Source organism: Lathyrus oleraceus, chromosome 5 (genome assembly GCF_024323335.1).
Source record: "Lathyrus oleraceus cultivar Zhongwan6 chromosome 5, CAAS_Psat_ZW6_1.0, whole genome shotgun sequence".
Lineage (NCBI taxonomy): Eukaryota > Viridiplantae > Streptophyta > Magnoliopsida > Fabales > Fabaceae > Lathyrus > Lathyrus oleraceus.
The window spans coordinates 186,150,184-186,174,551 of NC_066583.1; the positions used below are offsets into that span (position 1 = coordinate 186,150,184).

The 24,368-nt window shown below is 36.6% G+C and overlaps 1 protein-coding gene across 1 annotated transcript in view; it reads right to left on the reverse strand.

The window, feature by feature from the left end:
* LOC127079612 (uncharacterized) overlaps positions 1–24,140 on the reverse strand; it is a 34,609-nt gene extending 10,469 nt beyond the window's left edge. Inside the window, exons 1-2 of the mRNA XM_051019992.1 lie at positions 23,889–24,140; positions 23,543–23,747 (exon numbers count right to left, since the gene is read on the reverse strand). Of these exons, the coding sequence (XP_050875949.1) occupies positions 23,543–23,747; positions 23,889–24,140 (457 nt within the window). The remainder of the gene's footprint in view (positions 1–23,542; positions 23,748–23,888) is intronic.
* Between the last annotated feature and the right edge of the window lie 228 nt (positions 24,141–24,368).

Genomic DNA, 24,368 nt, shown 5'->3' on the forward strand with positions numbered 1-24,368 from the left:
CACTAAGCAAGAATCCAGGTCATGTCCCACTTCCCATTTATGGAATTCACATGTTGCATTTGGATTGTATCATGAAAGGTATGGTGACGTAGGTGTGAGAGCTCGAGGGGTCACCAAAGCATTCTGGATCAGCTGCGAGTAGAGCTTGCTATATGGCACCGAAACCGGGTCGTTATGATCTTTGTTCCTCTTGTTCTGATTATGATTTTTGTTCCGAACCTGATGTAAGACCCCAATTTTGACCATAATATCCCTCATGCAATTTCATCATAAGCATTAGCATTGGGATCATACCTTGGCATCCTCCTTACCCCTTCTTCATTGGGTTTGTTTTGGGAGAGATCACCAAACACTGTGTGATTGTATCATATTTGTATATTATCATTTTTACTAACCAAAATACCAAAAACATGTCTTTGCATTTGCCTAACTCTTTTGTAGGTAGGGGCATGATCTTCATTGATCTATCAAGTTCATATATAGGGTTTAAGACCCTCATGACAAAGAGCACAACCATGAATTCATCCAAGAATGATTATGAGCATCATATATGAGTTCCATTGATTCCTACATGTTATATTGATCAAGTTTTCTTCAAGAGTTTGGGTATCTTGAGTAACTTCTCCAACAAGCTATTTGGCCATTTGATCAAATTTCTCAAGGGGCACTTCAAAATTCATCATCTTATGCATATATGCTCTACCATGAGCCAAGAAAGTCCAAAGAATTAAAGGTTAGCAAGTTGGTTGATGGTGGTTGGCCAGATGAATTCATCTGATCAAAACTGGGTCTCCCTAGACCCTATCTCCTAAATTTTTCACCATATGAAAATTATTCCAAAATGAACGTTACTCTAAATGACATTCCAAACAACTTTCATGTTGAGACCTAGAGCTAGTTTTGCTTGAAAAATCATTTTCTATGTTGAAACATTATAGGTCATTTTGTCTAAACCCTAATTTGAAAGTCAACTTCCAAAGGCTATAACTTGCTCAATTGTTATGAGATGAAATATTTACAAGTGGAAAAATCAAATTCAAGATGTCTACTTCAACTTTGATGTTTAGAGTGAGAGCTAATTCAACTTTTATGAGCATGTGATATGAGGTTACATTATATGTCAGTTTTGACCTATACCATTGAACAAGTGATTTTTCCAAACTTCAAAAATGCATAACTCTATCATTTAAAATCCAAATGACATGAAATTGGTGACCATATTGAAGTTCTTTGGAAGATCTACAAGTTTTATGAAGACAATTTTCTCATTTGAAGCTCACATAAAAAGTTAAGCAAGGTGGAATATTGAGATATATGGCTTGACACTTAGAATTTTTTTTGATATGTTGAAATTTCCAAAATTCAACCTAAACATTCATCATGATACAAGCTTCAAATGGAAAAGTGTTGAACATGGAAGTTGTTCCTCTTGATCTAACCTTTCCAAAAAGTCCAATTTCATCCATTTTGGACAAGATTTGCTAGGGTTGGGCATGGCTTGAACATGGTATCTTCATTTGGAAAAGATCAAACTTCAAATAGTTGTGTACTATTGCCTTGCATTCCAAGTTGATTTCAGACTCTTTTACACTCAATTGTGGATCAAATGGAATGATCTCATGGGCCTGTACACGCCCATGCACCCATGCATCACTCATTGCCAATTTTGGAAAGTCATTTGGAAGGTGCAAATATCACATGATCCAGCTAGAAATAGAGCTCCATATGCTCAGAATTCAACACACATTCGTGCCAACTTTGATCCTAAACCCCCAACCCTTCCATTTGAGAGGATAATCCTGAGAATTTCCATTAGAAATTGAGTTTGAATCTCACTATTTTGAGATTCAAAACTCCAGGGATCCAAGACCTTTTGTGCATTCTAATCCACTTCTGCAAGCATACTGAGCAAGACCAAGCACAAGCCAAAGCAAGAACAGTTGAATCCAGACCTACATTAAAGGTATTTTCCAGAAAATTTCATCTCTTTGATTCTCTCTGAATTCCACTCAATTCTCTTGGATCCTTGGTTGTCTGAAGTCCTACCAATGTAGGCAAGAAGATTGAGTTGCTTAGAGGTCAAATCGAAGCAACTCAGTTGACACACCTCAAAATTAAACTCCTCATATCTTTCTATATATGTGGAGTTAGTTAAAATTGAGATCAGATTCGTGCTCTACGCCATTTTTTCTTTTAGATCATGTCCTTTTTTATTTTCTTGATGGTGATGAGTGAACCAGTCCGACCAGGGTCACCGGAGAAGATGACCGACCTTTGGACACTGGTGATGTGTTGGCATGGTTCAGAGCCATTGATCCTTTTCAAATTGTTTTAATCTCGTGTGTTGCTTTTAAATACCAAGCCTATGCCGCGTTGACTGCAGTGCACCATGGAACGCGCACTGGTAGCCACTTGATCTGCCACCTCAACTAATGAGGGAGATCAAGTGGTCCACGTTTTTTCTGTTTATTTAAATTTCATTTTAATTGCTTTATTTTCATTAATTCATATTAATTTTAATATTGATACAAAAAATATGAGAGTTTCACCAAAAAATTTCAAATAATTTCCTCTTTCATATTCTGAATTAAAATTATTTTTTTGGATCATTATTAATATTTTTCATGATTTAATTGATTTTGCATTTGTTTTTAATTGTTTAAAAATACTTTTAAGTCTTTAAAAATTGTGAAATATTTTCTCCAAGGTCCTTTGACCTTGTTTGACCTATGATAAATCGCATGGCCATTTATTTGGTGTTTTGATGAGGTTTTAGGAATTTGACAAACCATATTAAATTTAAATGCCTTATTTTAGTGTTTTAAATTTGAATAAATGCAAAATGATTTTGTTGACCAATTGTGATGACTTGTTTGTGTTTGACTCTTGTTGTTGGGCCTTGGTCAAGGTTGATTTGACTATGTCAAGTTAATATCATTGGATTTAGGGGATTGATGGAATGTACATTCCATCTCCCAAAATGAATGGATGATATTAATTTGGTAAAAGTCCTCCTTTTATCAATTTGAGTTTTGATCCATTCCCCTCCATATTCATCTCATTCCCCTTCTTTATGCATTCATCTCATTTGGCCTATGATATCTCAAAGTCCTAAAACTAGTTGATTGAAAAATTAACATGAGTATGGATGAGATTAGGCAACACCTTTTGCATATTCTTTTTGTGTGTGGTATGTTTCATGAGCATAGTTCATAATACTATGTCTCTAACATGCATTAACACCAAAGTTCTATTGCCCGGCCTCAAATAATAGTGACTTCTACGTAAGTCCAATTACGATTGCTTAACATAGCGCTAAATTTGTGACATAAAAGGCATAAGCATTCTAGTTAGTGAGATTGTAAGTCTCCCCTCTTTCACGGTATTGTGTGGAAACTTGGCCTTTTTTCCTTCCTTTGGAAGATGTCTTGGTTCAAGGATCCATGCTTGTGATAAGTGGGTTGAGTGTTCTCCAAAGAATGTCTTAAAATGAAAAGCAAAAGCAAAATAATACTAACTTCTAACCTATTAACTACTAACTTTTAATTTCAAGCCCTTTACTTTAATGCCATTTAATTCTAGTTTTTATACATTTGCCATTGTTCATATCATTCTAATTGTTTATGTTAATGCAATTTTCACTTTGTCCACTTGGACCATATTGTCTGATATATCTTTTTTGTGTATACTTTGTTTGTTTGTGTGGTCTTTGACCATTAATGTACATAATAACAACAAAAACCCTAAAAACTTTTGTGTGGACTGTTGGCTTGATCTTGGACAAATGGACTTAGAACTTAGGCAACATTCTTATGCTAAATGACTTGGCCAATGCCAACTTATTGAGAAACCAAGTGCTTGCAATTAGAAACTTCATCTGATACATCATTCAAGATCCCTCTGAGTTCATCTGTAACATGATCATTGTGAAGCTGTTATTTTGAACCTGTGATTTGTGGAATTCATCTGCTACATGGGCTAATCTTGAAGAAGATCATGGAATGGCTAAAGCTTGGATGTGGCTATCTTTATTTGATGCCTTTGCTCTTCAAGATAATATAATTGTGCATTTGTGTGTTGCTTGATTCTAAATGTCCAAGGGAATTCTGGGTTTCTATTTACATTCTTGTCTATTGGATTGCTACCCATTTGGTCAGATCTTTTCAACTCTTAACTTTTAATTTTGTGCATAGGATTAGTCTCTTCATCTTCTCCCTATTTCTTTAATTTCAAAATCTCTCCCTCTATTTTCAAAATCTTATTTGTTTGAACTTATTTTATTCTAAACTTTGACCACTTTGTAAAAAGATAGAAACTTTGGCCTTATGCCATTGCATTTTCAAACTCCTTTTCTTAAATCAAACTTTTAGATAAACTTAACTATACTTGACTTAAACTTTCAAAAAGCCAAAAAGAACTAACTCATTCAAACTATTTTTGGGCCTTTGTGCCTTTCAAACTTAATTTTTGTTAAAAGCAATGCATCCACTTTGAAATTTGTATCACGAACTACGAGGTTTTGATCCCTCATTTTTATGTTGGTACGTAGGCACAAGACCGAAGGTCTTGCCAAACACAAAAATATAATTAATGAATTCTTTTCTCATCCCCCAATTCTATTTGTTTGTAAACATCATTTTGTACCAAATACATATGCACACAAAAAGGGCTCCCTAGGAGTACCTAGGACACTTTGGGTGCTAACACCTTCCCTCTGTGTAACCAACCCCCTTACCTGTAATCTCTGACATTTTATTAGTTTTGATTTGAAAACTTCTTACTTTTTGGATTTTGTTCGTACTTTTTTCCTTTTCCCTTGGAAACAATAAAAGTGCGGTGGCGACTCTTGTTATTTGATGTCTAGCTTATCCATAACTTGATGATCATGAATTTACCACTACACCTGACTTCGGTGATTTTGAGGAGGAATAACCAGAGGATGTTGATAATGACATCCTGAGGGAGGGAAATTTGCCGGTAGATGAGGAGCTGCCACATAGAACTACCCTTGACTTGGGGTAACACCAGATAGATGTGGAGCAGTAGCTCCCTCTGCTGCAGCAATGGGTATGGGATGACCATATTTTCTCAATAAGGCTTGCAGGGTTTCCAAGACCCATCCCATTTGGCTCCTCAAAATATTGAGTTCCTCCTTCAATTCTTCTTGACTTTTCCTTAGCTCGTCTATCATCTTCTGAGACATGGTTCTTTATTCTAAACGCGTGTCGGGAATTGCTTTGCTGATCATGGACAAAGGATGGATGAGTTTTTTTTTGTATTTTGTCTGGAAAATGACATGCATTCTGATGAGATGCAGATGCAATGGAATGTGAATGAATGTAATGCAAGCCATGTATATTTGTTTTTTTCAATACATAGGTTCAAAAGTCTGAGGTACTGATGAATCTGATTGCTTTCCAAGAATAGGTTCTCACTGGGTATGATCTAGGGTTGCAAAGATTCCCAGAGTCAAGGATCCACAAGACTGTTTGTTGCTTGCGACAACTTACTTGTCAGACATAAACTCCATCCAAACAATTTACTCTAAGTGAGGTTTTCGCATCGATCCAACGAGAAATTCATCTCGCGGATCCACACTACACAACCATGTTTCCTAGTTGTCCAAAGGATTAAGGTTCTACAAATGGTCCTTAGAGTCATGTATCCTAATAAAGATCTCGAAGCTTACGGGAACTTACTTGTCGGGCAACAACATCCTCCAAAGGATCTACTCTAAGTGAGGTTCTCGTACTTACCCAACAAGAAATTCATCTCGCAGACCTGCACGTCTTATCTTATGTTTTTACTCGAGACTCGAGTAGAGAGTCGTTCCCACAAGGTTTGCAATTAGAGTATCCAAGTACTAGAGCATGATGGAACCAAAACAACATATTATATTAATAGGACAATAAAGACAGCAAAAGCAATAAAGGAAATCCACACAAGTAAATAAACAAAGGCACACAAATGGCCTAACTAGGCTTGACTCACTTAGGGAAATCTCCGTCCCTAGCAGACTCGCCATCTGTCGCACCTAAAAAAAATGAGAACACGACCTAGCAAAGCATAAACGCATGCTCACATGATGGACTAAACAGAGTCGCAACTGAACTTTATTTATTCCTAAAAAGGAAAGGGTAAATATCGATAAAACCCAAGAAAGAATCACAATTATTATGGTCATCGCAACCAAATCAGGGTTCGGGAATCGATTACACAATGGGATGGTATTAGCACCCCTCACGTCCGTTGTACTCAACGGGAACCATTAGGTTAGTTGTGCACGTTAGTGTTAGCTTAAAAATGTTTGGATTCTCAAGTTATTATGAGGGAAAGAATACTAGGATCAATAGAAAAGAAAATATATTTTTTTTGGATTTTTTGCAACGAATGGGACTAAACATAAGATTTTTTATTAATGGGCCTGACAAGATTTCACAATCCTGCTCCTACGTATCTCAATAGAGAACTCAAGGCACACATAGTTCTAGGTAGAAAAAAGTTTGTTTGTTGGTTGATTTTGGCGAAAGCTATCTTATATTAATCGACGAGAAACATTGTTTTACCCAAAACAGATGAGAAACAGACATATACATTACATTGAATGGATTTACAAATCAACATTCAGAAAACATCACTTGTCTCAACTCAACAATTATGGATGAAGCATTTCTTTGCATCATATTAAGACAAGATGTATTTCTTTTATAAAAAGGTTTTTCTGATTGATCGCACGTCAACGAGAAAAAAGAGTTTGATTGGTTGAAAGTCTTTTGGGGTTGGAAAGACGAGTATTTATAACTTGCAAGTTCTTACAGCTTGGGTCTAATACTCGGGACTACGACTGAACCTTTCATCCAGGTAATATTTTTATTTCAATTTTATTATGAAAAGAGTTTGAATATTTACAAGTGTTTTAAAAGCAAGACGAACACTTATGGCTTACAATCTCTTACAACTTGAGCCTAGCATTCGGGACTACGACTGGACCTTTCATCCAGGTAATCTTTTTCTTCCAATTTTAATTAAGAAAATGGTTTGAAATTAAATTAATTTTTTTTAATGTACAAAGGTTTGAAATTATTGAAAATTAAGTTGATATTGCTTAAGAGCTCATTGTGAGAAGGCCCAAGAGTAAGTCATGTGAAGAAAATAACAAACACACAAGTTATATTTTCAACACACTCAAAAATTAAATCAAAAGAAATAAAATTGGGACGTACATGGATCAAAATCGTGATGCGAGGATGCGAATCAAAGTCACATAACGCAAAGACGTGCAAGGCAATTGAAAATTGAGAAGCAAACAAAAACCCTAGGTAATGTTCTTAAAAGTCGGTTTATGCATATTGACAATAATCGAAATTTCGTATGTGATGAATCAAAACACGGTGAAATACTATTAATATATCGACAAAATAATTATGAAATAATAATATGGGGAGTGTTGTATCCATAAACCAAGTCTCGATGTTTAATCATGAAAAGAAATCAAAGAAACAGTCAAAATCTAATCAAGTATTAATAAAATATGGCAAAACATAAAAAGGTGAAAAATAGTAAAAACATGGTAATAATAATAATAATAATTGGCAGAAATAGGGGTTTTCAAGGCTCAAACCCTTAGCATTATGGGAAACACCAAATGTTTCTACCACTTGGCCATGAGTGGTTATTCATAAGCTTACTGAACCCATGGATATATAATATAAGATTTATTAAAAAAACGGATTAGCCATGGGTGGTTATTCATAATCTTACTGAACCCATGGATATATAATATAAGATTTATTAGAAATATGGAAAAATGTAAAAAAAAAAAGAGTTAAAAACTGGAAAATGTTGGCACCAGGGATCGTACGCGTGGTCTTTTGGGAAGCACCTAATACCTCTACCACTCACTCGTGGGTGGTCAATTATTAACACAACGCGCCCATGCATATATACCTTAAACTATTACGCTGAGATGAAATAAAACAAAATAAAACAACAAAAGCAAAAGTAGTAGCAGTCACACACCTATTATTTTCATGGCAATGCAGATCAAAATGATTAGAAACAAATCCAACACTAATATACATTGACTTGAACCACAAAGTGTGAAAATACAATAAAAAAAAAACAAAATGTTTGTATTATTCTAACATGCATGTCACTTTCCTCATGCATTTCATGGAGTAATTGTTGAATCCTAAAAATTCAACAACATGGTAATGTAAATCGGAAATTAAAAGCATTGCATCACAATCAAGCAAATTAAATTTATAAAAAAAATAGCAATATCTAAGCAATATGTACAATGCAATTGAATAATAAAACAAAATGCGATGCAAAGTCAGATCGGTGTAGTCCGAAATCAAATTAAAGTATGAAAACCATGACCAAAACATGATAAAACTCGAAAAATAGAAAAGTTACCGACTCTAGAGCTGCTACGTTTGTTGCGTTGCAGGAGCTGAGTTTGTGAAAGGATAGATAAAAAATGATGCGAAATTAGAGGTTATGTATGTTGCTTAGTGAAACTTGATGGATCGGTTCATAATTTGCATTTTCACAAGGAAGAGCTTCTTCCTTTTTTCAACATGAGAACTCATCAACTTCTATTCGATGCAACTTTCTTTTCCCTTTTTTTTAGTTACTATTTCTTTCTCATTTTTGAAAAGGAGAGGGAGATGAGTATTTAATGGTTTTAAAGGGATGAAGCAGATGATGTGCTAAGGCTTTTAGGTATGAGTTTTAATGAGCTCTTTCTTGGAAAATGTTAAGAAAAGACAAACATGGTGGTATGGTTTGTAAGGTTATTTAATGGTGAGTTTTGATTTTGTAGTAGTAGGAAGTAGATTTTTGTTTTTGTTTTTGTTTTTGTGAAGAGATTATCAATGTAGTGTGTAAGGTTGTTGTTTAACTTGTGTGAGGGAGAGTCCCTAGGGAAAAGGAAGTGAGAGTACTCAACATGATTTTTTGGTTTCAAAGTTGGAGAGAAGTAGAATACGTGGAATGGAGGCACCTCTTGGCCTTTGATTGGGCTAGGTTTTGTTGTCTCATACATTGGCGAAGTACATAGTATGTATAGTGAGATATGTAAGGTTTTATTTTTATTCTAATGCCAAGATTGTCCTTTTTTACTACTTAATGATAAAATAAATAAACTAACTAAAATCAAATAAAAATTCAACACTAAAAAATAATTAAAATAAAATCGAAATAAGACCACCATTAATCCTATTTAATTATTTAAAACCTATTGACAAAAAATAGAAAAAGAAATGACTCAAAATGAATAAAAGTCGGACACAAAAATGCTCGAAAAATTAAATTGAATCCATCAAAATGATTAGCACGAAACAAACCTCTCGGAAACATACAGGTTTTTATCAAATTTTGAAATGGAAAACGCCCGGTTAAACCGCTCAAACGGACCAAAATGTGACCGAAAAATTAATCAAACACGCCAGATTAAACTACGCGAAATTTATATTAATAAAACTGATGTCTGCATACTTGATTTTGAAACTTTTTCGCCCGCTGTTTTGACACACATTTGATAATTGATTCAACTGGTTTGTCCCTAGATCCGAAAATTTATTTCGACTGACATTCTAGGCATTATGCGGTATGGAGTGCATGTTATGCTATGCAGAGGTGCAACAAATATGATGAATGTATTGAATCGGGTTTCAGGATCAAAATCAGAGTGTGACACAAATGATGTATAAATTATATTGTAATGAATTTATATATATATATATATCACATCCAGTAATGAAATTATATATATATATATATATATATATATATATATATATATATATATATATATATATATATATATATATATATATATATATATATATATATATATATATATATATATATATATATATATATATATATATATATATATATATATATATATATATATATATATATATATATATATATATATATATATATATATATATATATATGTGACATGCAATGGAGAAATAATAAGCATATGAAATGTATAGCAATGAAATCATAGAATAAGTGATGTATTAGTAGTAAAAAAGTGAAATAGCAATACAAAAAACTAATATATTTAACAGCAATGATTTAAACAAAGTAATGTGTCGTGAATCCGTACATGTTAAATATTAATGCAACTCGTTTATAAATATGATATCTCATTGTCGGTATGAACTGTTGGAAAAAATAAATAGTCAACTTTAAATCTGAATGCCGACATAAATTGTTGGTATATTTATGTACAATATGACATACGATAGAGAAATATTGAAAAAAATTAATACTTGTTAAAGATTGAAACAAATCTTGGAATAATAGTTTCTGAGCTGAAATATTATATTGTCGTCAGACAATTATCTAGAAAATTAAGGACATAGTCATTTGGATACGACATAGGCTTAACCTCTTTCAAGCTCCTCATATTTTTTTAAAGTTGCTTTTCAATTTCCATCAAAGTAATCTGTTGGATCTCTTGATCAGACAATGATAATTCTATAAGAAATTGTCTTAGATATGTTAATAGATATGAGATATATAAATAAGAGCAATTGAAGATGAAAATAATGTAAACTAACATGGATTATGTGATATTCTCCTTTGTTCATAAAGAATTCCATCCGATAAGTATATCCAAGTGTTACACCATACATGATCAGGTCGATTCATTGAAGGAGAAATAAACATTGTAATAAAAAGTTTTCAAAGAAATATACCGAAACCCCAGTCGTATACCTCTTTGATTGCTGCTATGAACTCTTTGTCATCCTGTAGAAACCCCATTGCAAAACATGCTTCTTGGAAACTTGCATGTGTAAACCTATCAACAGTTTTGAGATCATCATAACTTGTAGGACGTTTCTTAACAGTCTAACATCCTCATATAATACAGTTCCCTGATTGTAGGAGGGACCCAAATTAACTAACCAATAGCGTACCCTCTTTTTCCAGGTTTCCTACATCTTTGTTTCTTGACATAAACAAACTTTGACACAAATTGTCCATATGTCAAAAGTCTAGCTTCCTCATAATCTCTATTAGCCAAAAACCATGAAGTAAACATAGATTCAGTGACACTTGCCTTTAGAAGGACATTTCCAATTAGGTTAAAGTCTTTGTAGTATACAGAGTTCTCACCTTCCATGTGAAAAAACAATCTTTCTACTTCTAGTTTTCTTCCATGAATAGAATAAGAAAGAAAATTCTCCAAGAAGCTTTTCTTGGAGAAACATATCTATAATCTAGGTATTGTTTGATTTCGTTAACATTTTCATCACCTGCACATTTAATTGGAACAATAACAACTGATATTCTATCAGAATCCTTGTTGATGTATTTGAACAGATATTTAATAGAAGTACTCTGATTGCACCACTCCATATTGATGTGTGCTTCATATTTCATAAGCAAACTTGGGTGGTGGAGAACAACATGACTGCTATGGAGTTTGATTTCATTCTTCTCAATCGTATAAAGATTATCTCGTCTTCTATAAATCGGATAGCCTTTTTGATCAACAATGATAACATATTGAGATTTATTGGGAAAATACTTAGAACACTTCCCATCCTTCATGCACTGTCATTTTGGATTTGCCATCCCACAAGGTTCGTGTACTGTAACACCCTTCTAAAATACCCCAATAATTAATTAAAACAACAAAATATGAATCAGAGTAGATATGCAATTTCAGGGTGTCACACTTGACACTTCACAGCATTCACCAAAATAACTTGTCATGCTCATTTATTAATCAAAATAAAACATTGCACAATTCGCAGCGGATAGAAATCTAACAACATGCAACCCATGTAACACATTACATGTAAAATTGTTCAACAATCAAAAATGAAAACAAAGTAAAACATCCCGTCCTGATGTTACATATACCAGAGCATGACCCACTAAGGAACTACACTAGACTCCAAGCACTAGCTTCTACTCAATCACTGCTCGTTACCTGAAACATAGTTGTAAGGGTGAGTTCCTCAATCGATATAATAAGCATTATAAAATATCATGTAATGCTAAGTAAATTAACACATTCATCACCCTAATCATTTCACACATTCAGCAACGGCAACATCAACTCATAATCATACTCAACACAAACACAAAACACACGTATAATATTGGAATACATCCATTCATATTATACGCCATACATACATTATGAAATGAGACTCCATGCATGCGGTACCGACTATTCGTGAACACATAGTTCAACCTCACCGATCAAACCCAGATACGGCTACCAAGCTCACTAGTCCCACTCATTTGAGACCTAGTGACTCACTCACTAATTCCCCACCATGGGAATTAGCTACCACCATAAAGGCCATGCTATGCACGCTAAATCACCTAGCATGCAAACATCAACAACAATCCACAATGGACATATGCTCACACTCTAAGCCATAAACAGTCCATCAACAATTGCATACATAATAGATATATTCACAGCATTATGCATACCATCATACATCATCAGCATATTTATCACATAATCATATCATGTCATGCCAAATAATAAATCACAGTATTAACACACTCTACTAATACCTATACTGCTCAAAACAACGGGAAATGATCCCTACTATATCATACATCAGCTAAATTACATCATTCAGCTGAAACGACCACAACTGCACACAACAACTCAGAAAAATCAAACTTTTGCCCATACACGTATGCCTCATGCCCATATGCGTATGGCACATTTCCTAGCCAAGCCCATACAATATGTACACATAATTCCATTCCAAAACGTACACAATATTTAAATATCAATTTTTCACTTTTCAAACAGTGTTAACCGGTTAACGCCCTGGGTTAATCGGTTAACACAAAACAGAATGCGCTTCTTGGCAATTTTTAACAGTGTTACCCGGTTAACGCCCTGGGTTAACCGGTTAACGCAAGACAGAAATTAATTTTTTTTTTAATTATCATAACAGTGTTAACCGGTTAACACCCTGGGTTAACCGGTTAACGCAAGACAGAAAGCTGTTCCTGCGCTAACACGAAACAGAATGCAGATTTCCCCGCATTTTTCGCCGGTGGAGGACTTCCGGACCTCCGATTTCGATTCCGTAAAAAGCTACACGCCCAGAAAATTACGACTCATCCAAATATAGATTCATTCACAGTTTTAACGTAATTTATTCATCACAATTCAAAGGTATTTATCAAAACCTAATTAGAGTCGATTCAATGGCTTATTACTACCCATTACATGTTAACCCATAATGCCCATTAAACGACGATAAACCCCCCTTACCTGAGTTAATCCGGCAATTGATTCTTTGACCTTCAACAATCGTGAATTCTCCTCTTGAGCCCTAGCCTCTTCTTCTCCCTTTCTCAGTTTCTTCTCTTTTCTCCCAATTATTACGTGTTCTCTGCTTTCACGTGTAAAAACCCTTTTTACTAAATGGGACTCTTTACCGATTCCAACAATCGTTCCAATTCCAACTTTATTATTCCAATAATAATAATCCAATAATATTCCAATTATTTAATTAAATTAATAAATATACTAATAATAATATATATGAATGGTTTATCTTTTATTTTGAAAAATAATACCCTCTCATTCATATTATCATCATAATATACTATTAAACTTAAATTAAATAATTATCATATTTTATCGGGGTGTTACAACTCTCCCCCACTAAAAGAGTTTTCGTCCTCGAAAACATACCTCAATCGAATAATTCTGGATAAGACTCCTTCATCTGACTCTCAAGTTCCCAAGTCACATTGCCACCTGCTGGTCCTCCCCAAGCTACCTTTACCAAAGCAATCTCTTTACCCCGCAACTGCTTCAACTCTCGATCCTCGATCCTCATAGGTGATGTTTCAACAGTCCGGTTATCTCTCACCTGTACATCATCTACTTGGACCACATGCGACGAATCAGGAATGTACCTCCTCAACTGAGACACATGAAAAACCTCATGCAAATTCGTAAGTGACGGCGGTAAAGCGATACGATAGGCTACCTCCCCTATCCTCTCCAAAATCTGATAAGGACCAATAAATCGAGGTGTCAACTTCTTCGACTTCAAAGCTCGACCAACCCCAGTTATCGGAGTAACACGAAGAAACACATGATCTCCCTCTTGAAACTCAAGTGACTTCCTCCTCTTGTCGTGATAACTCTTCTGACGACTCTGAGCAATCCTCATCTTCTCCTGAATCATCTTAATCTTTTCCGTAGTTTGTTGAACAATCTCCGGTCCAACCACAACACTCTCACCGGACTCATACCAACATAAAGGTGTCCGACATCTCCTACCATACAAAGCTTCAAACGGTGCCATACCAATGCTCGAATGAAAACTATTGTTGTAGGTAAACTCAATCAAAGGTAAATAACAATCCCAAGCACCTCCCTTTTCCAAAACACAAGCCCTCAAAAGATCCTCCAATGACTGAATCGTCCTCTCAGTCTGACCATCAGTCTGCGGATGATATGCAGAACTCAATCTCAGCTTAGTTCCCAAAGCCCTCTGCAAACCTTCCCAGAACTTCGATGTAAATCTAGGATCTCTGTCCGAAACAATACTCGACGGAATACCATGCAAACTTACAATTTTCTCAATATACAACTCAGCTAATCTCTCTAATGGATAATCCATTCTGATCGGAATGAAATGAGCCGATTTTGTCAATCTGTCAACAATCACCCAAATAGCTTCAAAATTCTTAATTGTCCTCGGTAAACCAGAAACAAAATCCATACTGATACTATCCCATTTCCACTCTGGAATAGCCAACGGTTGCATTAGCCCAGACGGCTTCTGATGCTCAATCTTTGACTTCTGACAAGTCAAACAAGAATAAACAAAACTCGCAATTTCTCCTTTCATTCCCGGCCACCAAAATAACTTTTTCAAATCATGATACATCTTCGTAGCCCCAGGATGAATACTCAGGCCACTACGATGTCCTTCCTCAAGAATACTCTTCTTAACTTCGGTAACATCCGGAATACACACCCGATTACCAAATTTCAAAACACCATTCTCATCAACTCTAAATTCACCACCTTGACCTTGATTCACTAGAGTCAACTTATCAACCAAAAGCACATCGGATTTCTGACCCTCTCTAATCTCATCCAGAATACCACTCGTTAACTTCAACATTCCCAATTTAACACTATTGTGAGTACTCTCACACACCAGACTCAAGTCTCTAAACTGCTCAATTAAATCCAATTCCTTAACCATTAACATAGACATATGCAATGATTTCCGACTCAATGCATCAGCCACTACGTTTGCTTTACCCGGATGGTAATTCAAACCAAAGTCATAATCCTTCAGAAACTCTAACCATCTCCTCTGTCTCATATTCAGCTCTTTCTGATCAAACAAATACTTTAAACTTTGATGGTCACTGAAAACCTCAAATCTTGACCTGTACAAGTAATGCCTCCATAACTTCAGAACAAATACCACAGCTGCCAACTCTAAATCGTGTGTCGGATAGTTCCTCTTATGAACCTTCAGTTGTCTCGAAGCATAAGCTACAACCTGCTTATTCTGCATCAAAACACCACCCAAACCCAACAATGAAGCATCACAGTAAACCTCAAATGGTTCCGACGGACTTGGTAATATCAGAATAGGAGCAGTAGTTAACCTTCTCTTTAACTCTTGGAAACCTTCTTCACATTTTGAGTCCCAAACAAACGCTTGCCCCTTTCTAGTCAACATCGTCAACGGTAACGCCAACTTAGAAAATCCCTCAATGAATTTCCTATAATAACCTGCAAGTCCAAGAAAACTCCTTATCTCAGAAACTGACTTCGGAGCTTCCCACTTAGATACCGCTTCTATCTTAGAAGGATCAACAGCAATACCACCTCTTGAAACCACATGACCAAGAAAACTAACCTCTTCTAACCAAAATTCACACTTGGACAGTTTAGCAAATAACTTATTTTCTCGTAGAACTCTTAAAACCACTCTCAAATGTTCAGCATGCTCTTCTTCAGATTTCGAATACACCAAAATATCGTCAATAAACACCACAACAAACTTGTCTAGGTACGGATGGAAAATCCTATTCATATACTCCATAAATACCCCAGGCGCATTAGTCACACCAAAAGGCATTACAGAATACTCATAATGTCCATACCTTGTTCTGAAAGCAGTCTTCTGAATATCCTCAGTTTTCACACGTATCTGATGATACCCCGATCTCAAATCTATTTTGTTGAACACACTCGCACCAACCAACTGATCCATCAAATCATCAATCCTCGGCAAAGGATACCGATTCTTGATCGTCACTTTATTCAGTTGCCTGTAGTCCACACACAACCTCATAGTACCTTCTTTCTTCTTAACCAATAACACTGGTGCGCCCCACGGTGACACACTCGGACGAATAAATTTCTTATCCAACAGATCTTCCAGCTGACTCTTCAATTCAGTTAACTCAACAACAGACATACGGTACGGAGCCATCGATATCGGCCTAGTACCAGGTACCAAATCAATCGAGAACTCAACTTCACGCTCTGGCGGTAATTCATTCACTTCTTCAGGAAACACATCAGGAAAATCACACACCACGGCTAGATCGCAAATCACCAGTTTATCTTTAGCCTCCAAAGTCGCTAACAGCATAAACAACTCTGCCCCATCTGCTACTGCCTCATTCACCTGCCTTGCTGATAGAAACAAACTCTTTCCTTCTTCAATCTCAGGAAAGATCACAGTCTTATCAAAACAGTTGATATAAACTCGGTTAAACACCAACCAGTTCATACCCAGGATAACATCAATCTGCACTAGTGGAAGACACACGAGGTCCATCCCAAAGTCTCTACCAAAAATACTCAAAGGACAATTTAAACAAACTGAAGTAGTAGTCACTGAACCCTTCGCAGGAGTATCAATCACCATACTCCCATGCATCTTAGATATCTCTAATTTAAGTTTCACAGCACAATCCCAAGATATAAAGGAATGAGTCGCACCTGTGTCAATAATAGCTACAAGAGGAAAGCCATTAATATAACACGTACCTCGGATCAAACGATCATCTGCAGAAGTCTCAGAACCCGATAAAGCAAAGACCTTGCCTCCCGACTGGTTCTCTTTCTTCGGCTTAGGACACTGTGGACTGATATGACCCACCTCTCCACAGTTGAAACAAGTCATAGTCTTCAACCGACACTCTGCAGCCAAGTGACCACCTTTGCCACACTTGAAACACTTCTTCTCAGTACTGGTACACTCATGGATACGATGTCCAGCCTGACCACATCTGTAACACTTAGCAGGGGCACTAGAGTCTCCCCCACTAGGTCTCTTCATCCCACTCTGTCTCTGGAAACCTTTGCCAGCTGCATACGGCTTCCCACGATCATTCTGATTCTTGCCTTTCCTATCAACCCTCTGCTGATAGCTCTCCGCTCTGGCCTTGGTATCCTGTTCAAATATCCTGCAACAGTCAACCAAGTTAGAAAACACTCTAATCCGCTGATACCCAATAGCCTGCTTGATCTCGGGACGTAACCCGTTCTCAAACTTCACACATTTTGAAAATTCCCCAGTAGCCTCATCATAGGGAGTGTAATACTTCGACAGCTCTGTGAACTTAGCAGCATACTCAGTAACAGACCGGTTGCCCTGCTTCAATTCTAAGAACTCTATCTCTTTCTTTCCTCTGACATCCTCTGGAAAGTACTTCCTCAGGAATCTCTCTCTGAACACCGGCCAAGTGATCTCAGCACTCCCAGCAGCTTCCAACTCAGTGCGGGCAGCAACCCACCAATCATCTGCTTCCTCTGACAGCATATGCGTACCGAACCTGACCTTCTGGTTATCGGCACACTCAGTCACTCGGAAGATCCTCTCGATCTCCTTCAACCACTTCTGAGCACCATCTGGATCGTATGCTCCCTTGAACATTGGAGGATTGTTCTTCTGGAACTCACTCAGTTGACGAGCAGCTCCCAATCCCACAACATTCGGATTCCCTCTAAGTACTCCAGCTAGCATACCCAGAGCCTCAGCAATCGCAGCATCGTCTCTACCTCTTCCAGCCATCTCTATTCTGAGAACCCAACAAGCTAAAACAATAAGTACTGATAGGGTTACACAACACCTATCACATAAGGGAAACAGAATAATTACGACTCGACTCGACCGACTATGCTCTGATACCACTAATGTAACACCCTTCTAAAATACCCCAATAATTAATTAAAACAACAAAATATGAATCAGAGTAGATATGCAATTTCAGGGTGTCACACTTGACACTTCACACCATTCACCAAAATGACTTGTCATGCTCATTTATTAATCGAAATAAAACATTGCACAATTCGCAGCGGATAGAAATCTAACAACAATCAACCCATGTAACACATTACATGTAAAATTGTTCAACAATCAAAAATGAAAACAAAGTAAAACATCCCGTCCCGATGTTACATATACCAGAGCATGACCCACTAAGGAACTACACTAGACTCCAAGCACTAGCTTCTACTCAATCACTGCTCGTTACCTGAAACATAGTTGTAAGGGTGAGTTCCTCAATCGATATAATAAGCATTATAAAATATCATGTAATGCTAAGTAAATTAACACATTCATCACCCTAATCATATCACACATTCAGCAACGGCAACATCAACTCATAATCATACTCAACACAAACACAAAACACACGTATAATATTGGAATACATCCATTCATATTATACGCCATACATACATTATGAAATGAGACTCCATGCATGCGGTACCGACTATTCGTGAACACATAGTTCAACCTCACCGATCAAACCCAGATACGGCTACCAAGCTCACTAGTCCCACTCATTTGAGACCTAGTGACTCACTCACTAATTCCTCACCATGGGAATTAGCTACCACCATAAAGGCCATGCTATGCACGCTAAATCACCTAGCATGCAAACATCAACAACAATCCACAATGGACATATGCTCACACTCTAAGCCATAAACAGTCCATCAACAATTGCATACATAATAGATATATTCACAGCATTATGCATACCATCATACATCATCAGCATATTTATCACATAATCATATCATGTCATGCCAAATAATAAATCACAGTATTAGCACACTCTACTAATACCTATACTGCTCAAAACAACGGGAAATGATCCCTACTTAATCATACATCAGCTAAATTACATCATTCAGCTGAAACGACCACAACTGCACACAACAGCTCAGAAAAATCAAACTTCTGCCCATACACGTATGCCTCATGCCCATACGCGTATGGCACATTTCCTAGCCAAGCCCATACAATATGTACACATAATTCCATTCCAAAACGTACACAATATTTAAATATCAATGTTTCACTTTTCAAACAGTGTTAACCGGTTAACGCACTGGGTTAATCGGTTAACACAAAACAGAATGCGCTTCTTGGCAATTTTTAACAGTGTTAACCGGTTAACGCCCTGGGTTAACCGGTTAACGCAAGACAGAATTTTTTTTTTAATTATCATAACAGTGTTAACCGGTTAACACCCTGGGTTAACCGGTTAACGCAAGACAGAAAGCTGTTCCTGCGCTAACACGAAACAGAATGCAGATTTCCCCGCATTTTTCGCCGGTGGAGGACTTCCGGACCTCCGATTTCGATTCCGTAAAAAGCTACACGCCCAGAAAATTACGACTCATCCAAATATAGATTCATTCACAGTTTTAACGTAATTTATTCATCACAATTCAAAGGTATTTATCAAAACCTAATTAGAGTCGATTCAATGGCTTATTACTACCCATTACATGTTAACCCATAATGCCCATTAAACGACGATAAACCCCCCTTACCTGAGTTAATCCGGCAATTGATTCTTTGACCTTCAACAATCGTGAATTCTCCTCTTGAGCCCTAGCCTCTTCTTCTCCCTTTCTCAGTTTCTTCTCTTTTCTCCCAATTATTACGTGTTCTCTGCTTTCACGTGTAAAAACCCTTTTTACTAAATGGGACTCTTTACCGATTCCAACAATCGTTCCAATTCCAACTTTATTATTCCAATAATAATAATCCAATAATATTCCAATTATTTAATTAAATTAATAAATATACTAATAATAATATATATGAATGATTTATCTTTTATTTTGAAAAATAATACCCTCTCATTCATATTATCATCATAATATACTATTAAACTTAAATGAAATAATTATCATATTTTATCGGGGTGTTACATGTACCATATGGGTCTTCACAAGATTATACAACTTTGGTTGTTTCAAAGGGTCTGGAACCTTAGTAGATATGATCTGGTCAATATCAGATGGTTTAGGGTACTTATTTGACGGATGCAAGAAAATAAGGATGTGTGCATGTGGCAACCCTCTCTTCTGAAATTCAATAGTGTAGATATCTGAAATTGTAAATCTGAAATTAATTAGAAACATGTGATTCTAATAATTCCTCGTAGCTTAAATGATGAAAAATATGAAAGAAGACTAATTAAGATGAACTTACATGCAAGTACTTTCCCCAAAACACCTTTCTTAGTCATGTTTGTTAAGAGGTTATCAAACTTCATCTTAAAAACTCTAACAATGATATCTGGTCTATCTTGTGGCTTGAGTTTTAAAGGATTAAGAGCTCTTTGAATTTTGGGCCAATTTGGGTTGCATGTGAATTGAAATTCTGGTATTAGATATGAGATGTTGAATGTAATGTCACGACACTAATATCTGAATTACACTAACAGAAGAAAGATATAGAAAGGTAAAGCAAAAGACACAAGCAATTGCTAACCCAGTTTGGTGCAACTCACCTACGTCTGGGGGCTACCAAGCCAGGAAGGAAATTCACTAAAATAGAATCAGCTCAAAGACTCTCCGTACACTTCAACAAGTTATAGTCTTTCTCACCTAATCTCTACCCGTGCAATTTCTACCTAAGCACTCTTAGATATGAGAACCCACTCACTTCCCTACAATCACACCTGTGATCTTAAACAACAATCCCTTGAGAAAAGAAAACACTTTTCAATAACACACTCTTGATTTTACTTCACAGTTTCAATCAAGAAGACACACTCTTGATCTTGCTTCACAGCTTTGATCAAGAAGACACACACTTGATCTTGCTTCACAGCTTTGATCAAGTAGACACACACTCTTGCTTAACAGCTTTAGAGTGACAAATTACAACCACAAATCAGTCAAATTCAATCATCAAAAAATGACTTGAATGGCTTACAAGTCTTACGACTAAAAAGACACAAACCCTAGCTCTCTCTCTATATTTCGCTCAGTATTGGTTGTGTTGTAAAACAGGTTTTCTAAGTCCCTTTTTATAGAAGCTTTCAGTTGGGCTTGGACATCTTGAAAACCATAAATCTATTTTCCAATCAAATCTTTTTATAATAGCTGGTTAGATCTCCTTGGAAAATAAGTAAATCAGGTTGTAATCCATGATTCAATGCGCCTGCAAATCAAATCTTCAATCTTACATAGATTTCCATTAATTGTGCAATCACAAAACACCAGACATTCACACTGAATGTTCTGTGTACAGGATGTCATGACATCGGGTCTGACATCCTGGAAAAATCCTGCATCATTCCATAATTCCTTTTATAACTTCCAGCAGGTACAACCATATTAGATGCCATGACCTTGTGTATGACATCTTGAAACAATCCTGCATGAACATGTCTTTCATTTAGGCTCCAGCAGGTACATACATATCAGATGCCATGACCTTGTGTACGACATTCTGAAACAATCCTGCATGATCATCTTCCTTAAGCTCGAGCAGGTACATAGGATATCTTATGTTAAGACATCACAGATAACATCTTGTGAACACTCTTTGTTTTACCAAAATTGCTGCCAACACTAAGAATCAACAAACTCCCCCTTTGGCAAATTTTGGCTAAAACATATATCTGTCCATTTTGTTCACAAGAAAACTATCAGCAGTTAAACAACAGTTTAAACAGCAGTAGAAGCAACACAATTACTAGCTAGTTACTAGTAATACACACATCCACAAGGGTACTTCTCCTCCCCCTAAATCTGTGCAACAAAAACAGAATTACTAGTTATGGATGCAACTAGTAAGACACACAAATGCACAAGGGTACTCCTTCTCCCCCTAAATCTGTGCATACATCAAACATCTTCCATGAACATCACAGCTACTGTAACCACAACACCTGTACCAGCCAGAATGTCATTCTGACATCTGCTTCAACATCAACACCTATGCACCATCTGACATCCTCTTTGACATCTGTAAAATAGAACAACATTCTGTTTTAACACCTATGCACTTCCTTCAATAATAGTTGTCCTTCAGTTCAGCTACATACATCTCACAACTCCACATCAACAATTGCTTCCACATTAACACTTCTCCCCCTTTTTAGTCAAAATTGACCAAAGGTGACCAATTAGACAAAATAAATGTCAATTAGCCTAGCAGAGAATGTCAAATCAGATGTTATAACATTAAAAATGTTAAAACATAAAGGTTAGGCAGTACAAACCATCATCATACACAGCTGTGATAACTGGGATAATGAACAAATCCAAGGAACTCATTAAGAGCCCAAAAAATTACAAACAGGCATCAATAAGGACTGCCACAGATTACACAATAAAAAACAATAGAACTTCAGCATATAAACAACAGCACCAGAACAACTTCCAAAACAACAGCCACATAGTCTTCATCTTCAGTCTTCAACACAGAAGGGGGGAACCATCAATCATAGGAAGAAGTATCACCTTCACCTTCAGAGCTTTCAGAGCTGCCACTGGATTGAGCATTTGATCTCTCACTTGAAGTATTTGCATCTGAGTCTTTGGTCTCACCATCCTTTTCCACCTCTTCCTTCTCTAGGCCACGAATAAGAGCCTCCAAGGCCTTTTTTCTTGCTTTGGCAACCCTAATACCATTCTCCAGTTCTTTGCAGGTTTCCTTCAACTAATCAACTAAACTCCCTTGAGATGCAGGCTCTTTTCTGGCAGATGTCATGACAACATCATTGACATGACTTCCCTCAAACAGCTTATGATGAATGGACAGTGGGGGCTTTCTTCTGCTTGGAATGTCATTTTCATTGAGTATGCCTGGTTGTTGACTCAAGATAATACCACAAATAATGGATGGGAAGGCAATGGGCAGCTTCACATCATTTGTGGAGGCATGTCTGATAATTTGGTCAAACATAAACTTTCCAAAATCATAGTTAATCATGGTTCCAATTGCATGAATGACTCTTCCAAGACTGATGGAGATGGTAGAGATATGATTAGTAGACACCCAATTAGCTGAACCAATCTTTTGCAAGATGGCATATTTGACAGTTAGCTTGCTAGCTGAAAGGTGATTCCTACTAGGCCATTCCTTAACTTGGCCAGCTGTAATGATCCTACAGACCTAATTGTTTGTAGTCTCTAGATCTATTCCTTCATCAGTTCCTCTCCCTAGGAACTTGTTGATGATGGTTGGTGAGAATCTCACACACCTACCTCTTACAAAAACTTTGCAAAATTCCCTGCTGCTCCTTTCAGAAATCTCCTCAGGGATATTTACAACAAATTCTTTCACCAACCCCTCATAGCATTGGGGCAGAGCAACCACAGTCTTTATCAATCCAGGATTCTTGATTAAATCCATGACTTCCTTTACTTCAACAGCCTCTTTTCCCAACACTCTCTCAACCGCTACCCTCCTCTAAATGACAAACTTCAATTTAGCAGCACCGTCTTCTAAGTGAAAAGAGATGTTGTCTAAATGTACAGCTGCAGCTTTGCCTGGACACTTCTTAACAGCCTGCCTTTTTGCAGGGGAGATGTCTGGAACATCGTCTTCGACATCCTCATCAGATTCAAAACTCTTACTTTCTTTCCTCTTCTTAATCTCAACCTTGCTCCATGATTTGGAGGGTCCTACACCAGCAGTCTTCTTCCTAGTCCTGGATGTCATCATTTCAGCCACGGTTTTTCCTTTCCTAGTCTTCAATTTCCTAGCAGCACTTGGTTTCACATGGTGTACCAAAGTGTCCTCCTCTTCCTCTGAGCTTTCTTCCTCCAAATCAATACTATCCTCAGCAGTATCAGGAGACATGCTAGCTGGTTTCTTGCTAGGTAAATTTTTCCCAAGAGAACATAATCCCTCAACAGCTACTTCCTTTTCTGTCTTAGATGAGTCATCATCTTTTTCAGCTTGGGTTTCCACCTCAGGAAAGGGGTCCCTTCTAGACAGAGGGGTAAAAATATCCTTGACTCCATGTACTTCATTCAGAATCCTAGTAACTAGGTTTCTTATGGTGCGATTAGTAAAGTGCATGTCCTC